At 34.5% G+C, this 14049-nt stretch overlaps 1 protein-coding gene across 15 annotated transcripts in view; it reads left to right on the top strand.

Annotated features, from left to right (window-relative positions):
* The window catches only part of Tlk (Tousled-like kinase), a 32168-nt gene extending 18618 nt beyond the window's left edge, over nt 1-13550 (top strand). For 10 of the 15 annotated variants that reach the window (XM_085204473.1, XM_085204468.1, XM_085204475.1 and 7 more), the window contains 13 exons: nt 4033-4123; nt 4659-4811; nt 4885-5063; nt 5215-5304; nt 5642-5782; nt 6229-6434; nt 7411-7654; nt 8366-8517; nt 9916-10059; nt 10401-10548; nt 11665-11915; nt 12212-12431; nt 12786-13550. In XM_085204473.1, coding sequence (XP_085060599.1) covers nt 4033-4123; nt 4659-4811; nt 4885-5063; nt 5215-5304; nt 5642-5782; nt 6229-6434; nt 7411-7654; nt 8366-8517; nt 9916-10059; nt 10401-10548; nt 11665-11915; nt 12212-12431; nt 12786-13016 — 2250 coding nt within the window. In that variant the 3' untranslated portion in view covers nt 13017-13550. The other 5 variants (XM_085204467.1, XM_085204471.1, XM_085204474.1 and 2 more) reach the window with 4 other exon arrangements.
* Nucleotides 13551-14049: the final 499 nt, after the last annotated feature.

Raw genomic sequence — 14049 nt, 5'->3', positions numbered from 1 at the left:
ACTTTTGAATCGTCGAAAGCACTTTTGAATCGTCATATACATATAAATAACTTAGGTATGTTAATGTCGTCGTGTCGCAGGGGTTCAGAGGTGTGATTGTAATGCAACGGTTGTGGGTTCGATCCCCGCTCGAGGGAAGAAATTATTATTTCTTAATAATTTCATTTTATCGCTCCGGCACTAAAGCAAAAGCCCAGTGTTCAGCTCTTCCACTCGACATGTAATACCTCGAAAATTTTGACGGAAATTGGGGAACAAGTGTCTTGACACTAGGTTTCCGTCTGCCTACTGAAGTGAAGCTAATCTAAAAATAGTCAATATAGGGTTATATATGGTATATATAGAGTAAAGGGTATATATAATTCATAACGTTAACCGTCTGTTTTCACTTTAGTTTATTATTTCTAGCACCGTTGCTTTCTGAACTTTTCAATACTATATGTATATGTATTTTAAACATCTCTAAAGTTTTTCGTTGTAAACTTTTATAATAGAATCATTAAAAAAATTTAAGTAGCTCTTTTATTTACATGAATGTTATATTGGAATATAGTATTATATTAGAAATATTAAAATCATAGACAATCGTAAGTTTTTGACTATATAAGAGATGGTTGCGAAGGCTCTCTAAACCCAAATAAGACAATGTGCAATAAGAATATCTTCTTATGGCTAATATATCTGTGTTATGGCTAGAGAAAGCGGAGCGTTTGAATTCCATCACTTAATGTCTCATAAAATGCAAGGTTATTCTTTTTAACCCGCTACATGCTGTTTTACCAATTTGGTAATAATAAATAAAGTATTATTTGGTAATCGTATAAAATATTTGTCTGATTCAGATTATTAAATTGATATAAAATAAAAAATGTCGAAAGAGAGAAGTAATGAAAATATTTTATTTTAACAAATCAGTCATTGTAGGTGAGTTTCATAGTTCACTTATAAGCGAGAGGTTCGTGCATAGAATGGTAGGCAACACAAGAAATAATCAATATTGCAGGGTCGGATTCCAATCTCGTGGCGCCTCGTTGGCGTTGCACACTTGTGGCTGAAATTGCGCCCTACCCTCCCCCTCCCTCTCCCCCTCTAGCCCCCCTCGCCCCATTCCCTCCTCGCTCTCACCTCGGGCCCTGCACACCCCTCGCACTAGAAAATTGGGTTAAACAGCACGCGGCTGAATACCGCACCGGAAGAGGGGATTTCGGGGTCCGCGGAACTGCGCTTCCACAATGAATGCGGGACAGAGATGTGACGGAGTATTGATTGTCTTTAACATCGAGACGCAGTTTCCTGCGCCATAGCTATGCACACGCCCCTTCCACACTAGACCGGTTTAGAAACGAATAAAAAATCATTCCTTCATTTAATGATATTCACCAAGTTACATTGCTAATGTAAATTAGTTCAACAATTGATAACAATGTAGTTGTTTATGTATATTATTACACATCACCAACTAAAAATACTCTCATTACATGTAAATGATAATTTTGGTTAAATTTTTAAAGGACAATCAACAGCTTTTTATTGGTCGCTTTGATTAATTTTACATTATACATTTAATTCTATTCTCTCTCTATTCTCTGCGCTCTTTTCAGCAGAAATGCCTTCCGAACCGGTGGTAGCTTTTTGCTTATATGTTCATTCGACGATTCAAAAGTGCTTATAACAGTCTATTTGAATAAAGAATATTTAGTTTTTTTTTATTGTTAGATAAATAGAAATACCTGGATAGGCTGACGAATACTCTGCTACTTTTTTTTACTTTGTTTGTTCTACTTGCACTTTATACACTCACACGCACATTATGCATCGACGTTAATAAATATTGTTGCCAACTCGCTAACTTTCCATTCGCCTGGTGCTAGGTCTGCTAAATATAGAAACAATGAGTATTGAGAAATAAATCATTAGACCCTTTCGAGTTAACTTGGGTAAGTGAGTGTAAGAGAGTGAAAGTGGAGAACGGAGTGTCTTAACACTTGTTTCCTTCCACCTACCCTATTAAACGCGGGATATCTGAGCTATAAAAAATAAAATACTTATTATTCTTATTTGCCAATTTATCTGATATGTCATAGAAACAAAAATTTTAAATTAATATAAGCTCGCTTTATATCTAAGTTTATTGAATTAACGTGGCATTTAGCTGTCTTATCATTTATTTCAAGTGTTTTTTAACACGTTGCATATAATATTTAAACGTTGCTACGATTGTAACTTTAGCAAGGTGGTAGGTTGATTCGAATTGGAGAGGCGGGGGCAGGAGGCACCGGAGGGAGTGCAGAGCGGCAACGTTACGATGATAACGCTAATATGCCCGTTTGATATGTTTCCATCGCTTGTTGTGCTGTTCTAAATCGTCGTTATTGTAATGAATCATTATTATTTATTAAAATAATCATAATGAATTGCAAAATATTGATAAAATTGTATTCGAAAAGCATTCACTTAATTTTAATAAATATGTTGGTAATTGCATATTTATTTAATATTTGACCTTTTAATGATTGGCTATCGTTTCTTTTTTAATACACAATTTAAAAAAAGTACAGATAGACTTATAAAATTTTCGCACAATGTTTTTAATAGTGTTGTTTTCTAGGGTGTCGTAAGTGGTATATTATATTAGTAGAATTAGTAAACAAATTCTTATATTTTTTAACGCTCGACAAATCAACCAGCGTCATCTTTTTGTCGCTTTCTCTGTCGTCTCCGCCAAAATTTAACCTTTTTAAAATCAATGAACGTATTATTTCATTCCTTATAAATGTAGACAAATATACATGTTATATTCAAGGTCATTAAAGCTATTATAGGTTGTTCTTGTTATGCCCGTGACCGCGTCGTCCACGTAATACAATCAATTTCTTTATAGAAGCCTTCTTGTCTCTACTTAGAGTAGACTCTACCAAGACTCTTAAATTTTGTATTGTTCTATTTTTAATTTTTGTTGTGTTCAGTTCTCGCCATATTCGTATTATTTATTATATTTGTCATATTTTTTAGTAAGGGATATCACATAATAATAAATTACAACAATGTTCTGTATGGCAACATTATATTTAAAGTAAAGTAAGATTGTAGATACTTTTATATTTCCCATGTTATAAAGAGTAGTCAATTATATTTACGTAGTCGACGTTAGTATGTCTCGAGTCTCGTTTATCGCGCATATACGCTCGTATACATAGTATAGGTCGCCGCGTACCTATGTACATTTAGGTATGTGCTCGCTCCGGCTCGTATCTGTGTTTATGTTGGTACATCGCGGCACTCGGCAGTCGGCACAGTCGGCACACTGCACAGACGCCTACGTAACACGTCCAGTAAGCAGTTTGTTGTGGGGCACGAGCGCCGATATCACGTACTCGTTCGCGGCAGGTCGGTGGCACTCCGCCCGCCACCCGCCGTTGCGGGAATAATCGGTCAAGTCGATTTCATTCCGAATAGAAGTACTCGTATTACATTCATTTCACATTCAATATTGTCAGTGATTATCGTGCTCCTTCGCCGTGTGTTAGACGGCATTGCGTTATGTGCAATTATGGGCTGTTGACCCGCCATTCTAATATTTAGTACGATCTATATCTTTTACAATATTTTTGCATAATGCATTTGTAAGAAATTTCCAATTTTCATATAAGTTTGCAGTGTTTTTATTTTTTTTATTGGATTAACAATGCTTCTGGCCTTGTATCCTTGTAAAATGGCGCCTCGCCCGACGTTATTATTATTACATTCGAAGCGAACTTCGTGACGATCTCCATTCTCCAGCCCCCCGCTCCAACGCTCCCCGCGGATGCGTATCCGATTGTCGTGAGTCGCGACTGGCGTTTACGACTTGTCAAACAAGTTAGGTTATTCGGATTATTGAGGCGAATATTCATAAATATAATAAAAAATGGACTTCCGTATACGTAAATAGCTAGTGAGTAGTGTTAATTGTGGACACACACTAAAGATTATTCAGTGAAAACAGAAATAAACTGGGCGAGTCATATGTAAAGACGCCATCTTTCTTTACAGATGTCAGCTGGGTCACAAATTCAGATGGCACCACAAACTACTGTCAACACGGGGCAGCCACTACATAATCAGGACTCCAATATGAGCACAGGTAAAGTGTGTATAAGTGGTAGAAGTGCAGTTTAACCTTGTGATGTGATCAGTGAAGTTAGTGTTACTACACGCTCACAACTTCTCGGGAGGGTTAACCTTATTTATGAACTTTGAGGACTAAACTTCTATGGATAACTGCCGTCGAAAGGACAGTGACGTAAACTTTTTGTGTATAATGCCGGATAAGAACTGTGAAAGTGTAATTTTTTCTACTGTGAACCAAAACTATTGCGTGACACAATGCATGACTATAAAAGTGGAACTAACGTGAACCACATCGGTCTGCTCAGCTCTTTGTCGAAAAGTGAGTTAAAGTTTATCCCTGCATACTGAGTTTGTGTCTAGTTGATTTTGTTGTGCTCATAAATATGAATATATGATAAAATTATCTTTCCTGCGTCAGATAGTTTGATAAGTGTTTGTGTAAATTACTTTACTAAGTGTTACATTATTTATGAAACACTCCCTGAACTAGTTGTAATTCTTGGGTGTCTGTGTTAAATTTGTTTTAAAATATATTTCTGACTTTGCAGGGTCTTCACATAGTGATAAAGAAGTAGATGCTTTGACACCTGAAAAGTCAGCTGCTATGAGAGGTTCAAATGTAGGCCCAGGCAGTGCCCTTGTACCACCCATTGGTGCCACACCAACTATAGCAATGCCAGAAAGAAAAAGGAAACGGAAAGGTATTTTCATACAAAATCAAAATTTATTAATATTATTTTTTGCACAACATTTATTTTTATTATATTTAATTAGGTTGTCCATTTTCAGGTGATGAAGGTGTTGGTGGAGGTGGAGGCGGTGGTGGTAAACAAAGACATAATCCATCAGACAAAAATATCCGAGAATATTTTTCAAAGCAACCCCCCTCATCTAGTCCTGTCCGGCACACTGGTGCAAAGTCACCTTCACCACAGGGCGCAAACTATCCTATGGTAACTATACCCATTATTTTATGATTTTAATTTAATTATATGTGTGAAATAAGGGATTGAATGTTTAATGTACAATATATTTTCCAGTTGACTAGCTGTGTCTCTTTAAGATCTTTATAAATATTAAAATAATATTATTACTTTTGCTTAGTACCCACCGTCACCTTCAGCATCACTGCCCTTGGGAGCTGATTTTCTACGTTCCACCTCACAACAGAGACCTCACACTTTAGAAAAAAAGGTACTAATATGTAATATATGTAATATAGAGCTAAAAACAAAAATATTGTACGCATATCATCTTTGTATATATTATAATTATACTTTAGTTAGCGATAGGTTCAATGCAATATACATTTTGAACCAAAGCTTTCAAAGGTTAAGGACAGGATAGTATAGCTATAGTTAAATAGCACTTGTTAGGCCTAGGAATAAAAAGATTATTATTATATTTTTTAAAACTTGTAATATAATTTATGTAATATATAAGCTGAATTAATTTAATATTTCATAATTGTATTTGCAGATGAGTAGTTATTGTAATAAACACATACATTAAATGTTCTTTATTTACTCAGATTTCAACAGAACTGACATGTCAGAGGATACAAGAGTTAGAAACTCAAGCCTCGTCTGACTTAGAAGTAAGGAATAATAGAATAGATGAATTAACGAGAAATAATGAAGACTTGAAACACCAAGTTCAAGCCCAGAGCAAGGTAATATTGTTATTATAAATTCACTTATTGATACATTCTACCTCTAGAGTATAGTGTTATGATCTGGTTAAAGATACCGGAAGCCACTGCCTGTGAGATCTTTGGAGGAGACCTATGTTTGTTTAGCTGTAGTGGTTGAAATGATAATATGATGATGATTACTTTTACTTAAAATATTCTATATTTTCATTGTCAGCTTCACACTGTATCCTGCACACAGTAGGGTAGGCAGAGGGAACCTAGTATTAAGACACTGTTTCCCAATTTCTGATGAATTCTGGAGGTTTTGGGTGTTGAGTGGCAGAGCTTCGTATTTAGTGCTTATTATGTCCTATTTCTGCAATGGATGTCCAAAATATTAGTAAATATAGTGTTAAAGCATATTTGATTTAGTAACATCTGGTGTATTATTTTGTATATATTTTAAGTAATATGTTTAATTACAGGTGATAGATGAACAGAAGTCACATATAAATAAATGTATAGAAGTGGTTAAGAAATTGTTAAATGAGAAAAGTACTATTGAAAAAAAGGAAGCTAGACAGAGATGTATGCAAAATAGATTAAGACTTGGTCAGTTTGTTACTCAGCGTGTTGGCGCTACCTTCCAAGAGAATTGGACTGATGGATATGCATTTCAAGAACTAACAAGGTATGTTATATATAATTTTATATAATTTTTATAAATTATTTATTATTTATATTTTATGAGGATAGCGGGAATCCGGCGTAGGATCGAACGGAGTGGCGAGCATTAGCTCCCCTAATGCTATGTATATATGTATGCCTATGTCCAGCAGTGAACTTTAAAAGGCTGATGGAATAGAGTGGAATTTATTAGTCCCTTAAAAAATATTTTAATTTCGATAAACTAATAAAGGTTAAAATAATAGTTTAATATTTAATGCAATTTATTTAGATTTTTCTTAAGTTTATAGAATATTTGTTAACGTTGACAAAGTTTTAAGAAATATTTTTTTACATTGTGTTTTTTCGATTTGATCAAATGTTTATTATACTTTTTGGTATAATTTGTGAATTTATCATGTAGCTATAGCTTTAGATAATAACAATGAATGTGTATATTAATGTCAATGTTTTCTTTTTTATATTTTTGATTATAACAAAAATTATAACATTAAAGTGTTAGAGCATATTATTTATTTTATAATAACTGAGAAGTCCTATTATTGTAAGTAACTGAAAGATAATGCATAACAGAAACTACTGGCCATTGAAACTATATTTTTCACATGTATAAAATGAACATTTTGAAAAAAAAAAAGGTTTATAATTTCCTAATATATGAAAAAACGGGATTTTACGTTAACGTTTTAGAATTTATGAATTCTAACTTGTATAAACTACAAACACTTAATAGATAAATGTATACAGATGAATGTAATGTCAAGGCAAAGTGCGGAATTGAGTTCTGCCATTCAACATGCAATGCCTCCAGAATCCCGCAGAAAGTGGGGAATGGAGTGAAGTGACGTGAAGCCGCCTTTATGAATGTAAAAAACACATAAAAAAATATAGAAATGATCTCTATATGTGACTTACAATCCCAGTATTATATCATTGCATCTAATGGTCTTATTAAATGAAATTTAAAAATTAAATTGCAGGCGGCAAGAAGAAATAACAGCCGAAAAGGAAGAAATAGATAGGCAAAAGAAATTGCTATCCAAGAAGCGGCCGTCTAACGAGGGCGGCGGAGGTCGTGGCAAGCGCACGTCTAGCGTGTCCGCGCCCGCCACGCCGCAGCCCCAGCCGTTGCACAACGGCACCGATGCGCCCACCTTCCTCAAGCCCGACCCGCTGCCCAGTATGACCTGGCAGGAGTATTATGAAGCTGATGAGATACTTAAGGTAGTGTTTTAGTTCAACTTCTTAGCAGGCATAGAGAAGCTAAGAACCCACTTTCCGCCGAATTCTCGAGGTATCGCGTGTTGAGTGGCGAAACTCAACTCCGCTGTTTGCCTCGTTACCAGAGCGAAAATATTAAATGTTGCAATAACTATACATATTTAATTTTGTTAGTATGTTATTCAAATTATTTCGAAGCCACGACTTCGGCGCAGGGGCTCAAGCTTGCGACTATAAAAGCGACGGTTGTGGATATGATTTTCACCATTTAACCAAATATTTAAAATTTTCAATTCTTCGCTCTGGTAATGACGCAAAGCGCGGCGTTGAGTTCTGCCACTCAGCACGCAATGCCTCGAAAAGTCAGCGAAAAGTGGGGAACGGAAATGACTTAATGGAGAACTTAGTGTTTTAACACTAGTTTCCCAGTTTCTCTATCCCTCTCCTGCCATGTTCAGGATACAGCGTAAAGCTGAAAATAATTATTATAAAAAAAAACCCACAAACTGCGATATACTTTTTAAATTAATTAAAAAATAATTAACTTTTTATATATATTTTTTCTATATTTATTGTTCACTTATTTGATTAATATAAATTGGAAAATTTAGAAACTGCTTAGTTAAATATTTATTGAATAATAATTAGTATTTTATTTCCTTTTATTTTTCTAGTAGTACTAAAAGTAAGGAGTATATTTAATTGTAATTTCAGTTGAGGCAAAGTGCCTTAAAGAAGGAGGATGCAGATTTGCAGCTAGAAATGGAGAAACTAGAAAGGGAAAGAAATTTACATATTCGTGAGCTGAAACGGATACACAACGAGGATCAGAGCCGATTCTCACAGCACCCTGTGCTGTCTGGAAGGTAATATATATACTTGTTTTCTTTTCATACATCTATTTTTTTCATGGAATCGGCCGTATCGGTATTTTTTAAATAATATACATAGATTCTATTGTGCTTTGATTGATTCTTTTGCATTTTATTAACTCTGTGAGTTAATACATGTTTTATGAATATTGAAATGATAGCTGTACTATTTATTAATGACTGTAGCCGGAAATCTGGCCAAATCATGGACTTTTGTCCATCCATCCATATAAAACCTATCTCATGATATATAATTAAATATTTAAAAAAACTGCCCAAAGCCTTTTCGTACATAATACAGTAGAAAGCGTCGATCTAGTGCTAAGACCTCCATTCCACTTTCCTTTTAAATTCGAGCGCATTTCCTTTTATAATCCTCAATATAAATATAATGTAGTGTTCGACCCCCGAGTGGTGATCGAACTTTCACGTTTACAATTAGACGCTTTTCCATTGCTATTTCAATATTTGAATTTTTCAATATTTTTTTTATTAATTATATTGAGTCAATGAGTTTTGTTGCTTATAATTACATACAGTGTTTAATGTACTTCTCAATGACTAAATTCAAGCAAATCCAATTAAATCATTATTGTTGGAATCTATATATTCATAATTCTTTAATATTTGCTATTCTACATTGCTATTCTTGTTTTTAATTTATTTTTATAAGGTCATGTGATATAAAAAAAATCTATTGTGTAATATGCATATTAAACATAAGACAAGTATCGTAATATATTTATGACGAAGGAAACAAACAGCTTACAATATGATTAATGTTACCCTTGTTTTCTTAACTAAAAATTAACTGTTGCTATAATGAAATAAATTCATTTACACTTACCATATATATAATAAGTATAAATTAAAGATATCTTTACATTCTTTATTGAAATCATATTTCAAGGAAACTTAGTTAAATAAATATATTTTTTAAAAAACTATGAATGGTTGTTTAATCATTATTAAAATAAAATATAAAGACTTCACTTAAAAAAAAGTACAAATAATTTGTATACGAAAATTTTGGTACCAGCAAAGAGGCACGATTGTGGGACTGTAAACGCGACAGATTGTCGTGGGTCCGATTCCCGCTGGATGAAATAAAATATTTATTATTTTCATTTCTTCGCTCTAGTGTCGAGCCAAAGCGCGGTATTATTTTCGCCACTCTACACGTAATGCCTCAAGAATTCGTCGGAAAATGAGGTACGGATTGTATTAACACTAGGTTCCTTCCGCCTACTTTGCTGTGTGTGGGATACAGTGTGAATCTAAAAAATAATAATTAACTTTTGTGACAAATAAAAAAACGTTGATTATGTAATTTTTTTTTTATTTATTGTAAAGTAAAAGAATTTAGTGTAACAAAGAGCAATTATTCCTCAGATATTTACTTCTAATGTTGCTCGGCAAAGGCGGTTTTAGTGAAGTCCACAAAGCGTTCGACCTGCACGAGCAGCGGTACACCGCGTGCAAGGTGCATCAACTGAACAAGGACTGGAAGGAGGACAAGAAGGCCAACTACATCAAGTGAGTCTGTACACCGATCGTGCAATGTTAATGTCTTTATTTATTATAGGCATTGTGTTGCGTTTGGTTTTTTTTAATGATTTTTGAAGCTTTATGAATCTATATGCGACAGTTGTGAGTTTGACTGTTACCTGTGTGAATGAATCGTTTTCATTATCTCATTTTGGTAAGAGGACACAATGTCACGACCTCTGCGTCTGTCTTTTTCGGTATACAGCGTGAACCAAAAATAAAAAGACTTTTCAAGAAAATTATATTTGTAGTGCTTGTTTTATTGTGTTTTTTGCAACAAATATATTTAGTATTAATTTTTTTTAAAGGTTTTAATTTTTTTGTTCCAGACATGCACTTCGGGAGTATAATATACACAAAGCTCTCGACCATCCGCGAATTGTTAAGCTCTATGATGTGTTTGAAATAGATGGAAACTCATTTTGTACAGTACTCGAATACTGCAATGGGCATGATCTCGATTTTTATCTCAAACAGGTAATTGTTGTAAATATCAGCGTATAACATACAAACTTTGTGTATAACTTTTTTTATGGGTGACATTTTATCTTATCTATTAATTGTTATTAAAATTATCGAAAGGTGTTTATTAAATGCACTTATATCTCTCACTAGCGGACCCGGACGCGACTATGCCTGCTTGAAATATAAGAATATAATTTCTATAGAAATATAATATCAATCTAGATGAAATGCTAAAAGTTACTATTATATTTATTTTCATAAGGATGAATATCAAAATGACGCGGTAACGAACGCGGTCGCGTAGCGACGACGGTTGTTATTAAGATGGCAGAATAAATTGCATGTCAAATTAGAAAGTATTTTAATTTATTAGTATATATGTGTAATGTAATATTATATAGCCTATAGCACTTCTGAAGAATGCAGCTTTCATACAAAACAAAAACAAAGTAAATCGATCCAGTAGATCCAGAGATCTTAGCGTTCAAACAAACAAACAAACAAACAAACAAACAAACTCTTCCGCTTTATTATATTAGTATAGATAAAATATTATTGTTCTGTTGTAAGCTTATTAATGTAATTTTGTTTACTATTTTTATATCCATGTAATAATAATAATGTAATGTAAGTGTGACTGTAAAACCAAATGGTTGTGGGTTTGATCCCCACTCGAAGAACTGAAATATTTATTTAAATTTATATTCCCATTTCTTTGCTCTGGTGTCGAGGCTAAGCGCGGCGTTGAGTTCTGCCACTCGTCCTTCCTTTCCTTTCTCCTAGAATTCGTCAGAAAGTAGGGAACGGAGTGTCTTAACACTAGGTTCCTTCTGCCTACCCTGCTGTTTATGCGGGATGGGATACAGCGCGATAAGGATTGTGATTTATGTGGCCATTTCCTTGTTCGCCAATATCTTAAATTAAAAGCGAATAGCGTATCTTGACATTTGAGTATTATTACAATTATAAATTTATTTATGTATAAGATTCATAAGTGTATAACTGGTTAAAAATATAATAATACTTTTTCGGCAACCAAATTTCATATCATAAAAATTACAAATTTATATATCTATGAAATTTATAAGTATAAAACTCTTTAAATAATACTTAACAAAAAAATTTCAGCATAAAACTATACCGGAACGCGAGGCCAGGTCCATAGTGATGCAAGTAGTCTCCGCACTGAAGTACCTGAACGAGATCAAACCACCAGTCATACATTATGACCTGAAGCCGGGGAACATTCTGCTGACTGAAGGCAACGTCTGCGGAGAGATTAAGATAACAGATTTTGGATTGTCGAAGGTTATGGACGAGGAGAATTATAACCCTGATCATGGTATGGACCTTACCAGTCAGGGTGCAGGCACTTACTGGTGAGTATTTTTTTGTTTTTTTTTACTAAGTGAGGTTCCTTTATAATTATCTTTTATAAATAAAAACATAGTCATTGCGATGCATTAAGCTAGAATATGGACCATACTATTGGCTAGATTTTCAGAGAATCTTAGTATGATAAAGTGCTCTGTTCTGTCATTCAACATGCAGTACCTTGAGTTCAATATAGTAAAATGTTTTGATAATATTTAGTAATATAATGATAAGGTTCTGTCTATCTATCTAGTAGGTGTGAATTAAAAATATAAACCTAAGTTTTCTTGGTTGTTTGTAGGTACTTGCCGCCAGAGTGCTTCGTAGTCGGCAAGAACCCACCAAAGATCAGTAGTAAGGTGGACGTGTGGAGTGTCGGTGTTATCTTCTATCAGTGTCTTTACGGCAAGAAGCCGTTCGGACACAACCAAAGTCAAGCGACTATCTTAGAAGAAAATACTATATTAAAGGCTACTGAAGTTCAGTTTGCCAATAAACCTACAGTCAGTAACGAGGCTAAGGTGAGTTAAAAAAAATTAAGCTCTAGTATTAAGTTTTGCTTTTTCATTTTGAGTCAATGGACATATTAAGTATTACACAAGTAATTATTATAATATTCATTGAAATGAACACATTAAAATATACTTAATAATGAGAATGCTGTAATTTTTGTAGTAGCATTGAAATTTGTGTACAAATTGAAAATTATATTGATTTTTCATTTAAAATATTATTGCAATGTGCATAAACTTATTAAATTGCTTATATAGATATTATATATCTTAAAATTTTTACAATATTATACTCTTCCAACACCCTAAACGTGTGATATAGTTGATGTATTAACCCTGGTGTGTCATGGTGTTGTTGTGCAGAGTTTCATCCGCGCGTGCCTGGCGTACCGCAAGGAGGAGCGCATCGACGTATTCGGCCTGGCGCGGCACGAGTACCTGCAGCCGCCCATGCCAAAGGCGCGCGGCGCGGCGGCGGCGGGCGCGGGGGCGGCGGGTGCGGGTGCAGGCGCAGGGGCGGCGGGCGCGGGTGGCGCGGCGGGGGGTGCGCCCGCTTTCAGCGCCGGCCTGTTCGCGGCGGGCTCGTCGTCCTAGCCGCGCCGCGCGCGCCCGCGCCGCCCGCGCCCGCCGCGCCCTTGACGCCCGCGGCGCCCGCGACGCCGAGGCGCGCCGCCCCGCGCTCTATGACTATATCGTTTACGGAATAAATTGTTTAAGATTATGCTTACTGTTGACTGTATTTATTGATCAGGTGATAAAATGTGATTCTACGTTCATCGACGGTTTCGACCTTTTGTCACTAGAGAAGAATCCTTGGGACTATCCCTAGCATATTATATAAGTTATCCCTATTAAAAAAGTTAAAATATGAGTGCCGTGTTTATTTATATCGATCCTCTCTGAGTATTTATGTAAATAAAATATTTGAGATCTTTATGCGTATGTTACTATGATGTATCGTAATTGTTGAGGTGCTACGTGTCGCTCCCGTCCGGTAGGAGGGGGGGCGTTTGTAGTGTGAACTACGCGAGTGGCTTTAATGCAAAGAAAAGATGCTCGTATTTAAGAGTGTTCTAAATTTGGCTTATAATTATTTTGAAACATGAATAAAAAATATTATTGACTTTATGCAAGTCTATTATTATTATTCACATTTTTCACAATTATTTTTTTTAATACATTTAATCATTTTTAAGTAACTATTATAATATGAAAAAAAAAATCCACCTATTTATACGATCTGATTCAACTACCTATTTTTTATTTTAGTATATTTCCCGCTGAGAGGAAATAATTATATATTAAATAAATTAAAGATATGTATATCCATCTCAGTTAATCAATCTTTTCGTTTTTCGTGAACTGTCCTGCGATTTGTTTTGCACAATAAAAAAAAAGGATACATATAATTATTATTAGATATTTATTGTCATGCACTTATCGTTATTCATACCTGGTTAATAAATGGATTCAATTATACAGTGTGAGCTTTCACGGCATCTATATTTTTCAATCTTATAACAAGTCAAGCGATCTGTATAAATAAACTCAAAAATATTAAAATTATTCTTGACTGTTCTCACTATTCTATAAAAAGCGGCGAAAAAATAATTTTCTGTCTGTGAAC

The sequence above is a fragment of the Heliconius melpomene genome, chromosome 20 (assembly GCF_056956725.1).
Source record: "Heliconius melpomene rosina isolate 202511_hmr_F chromosome 20, ASM5695672v1, whole genome shotgun sequence".
Taxonomy (NCBI): domain Eukaryota; kingdom Metazoa; phylum Arthropoda; class Insecta; order Lepidoptera; family Nymphalidae; genus Heliconius; species Heliconius melpomene.
This window is presented reverse-complemented; position numbering and strand designations above follow the sequence as displayed.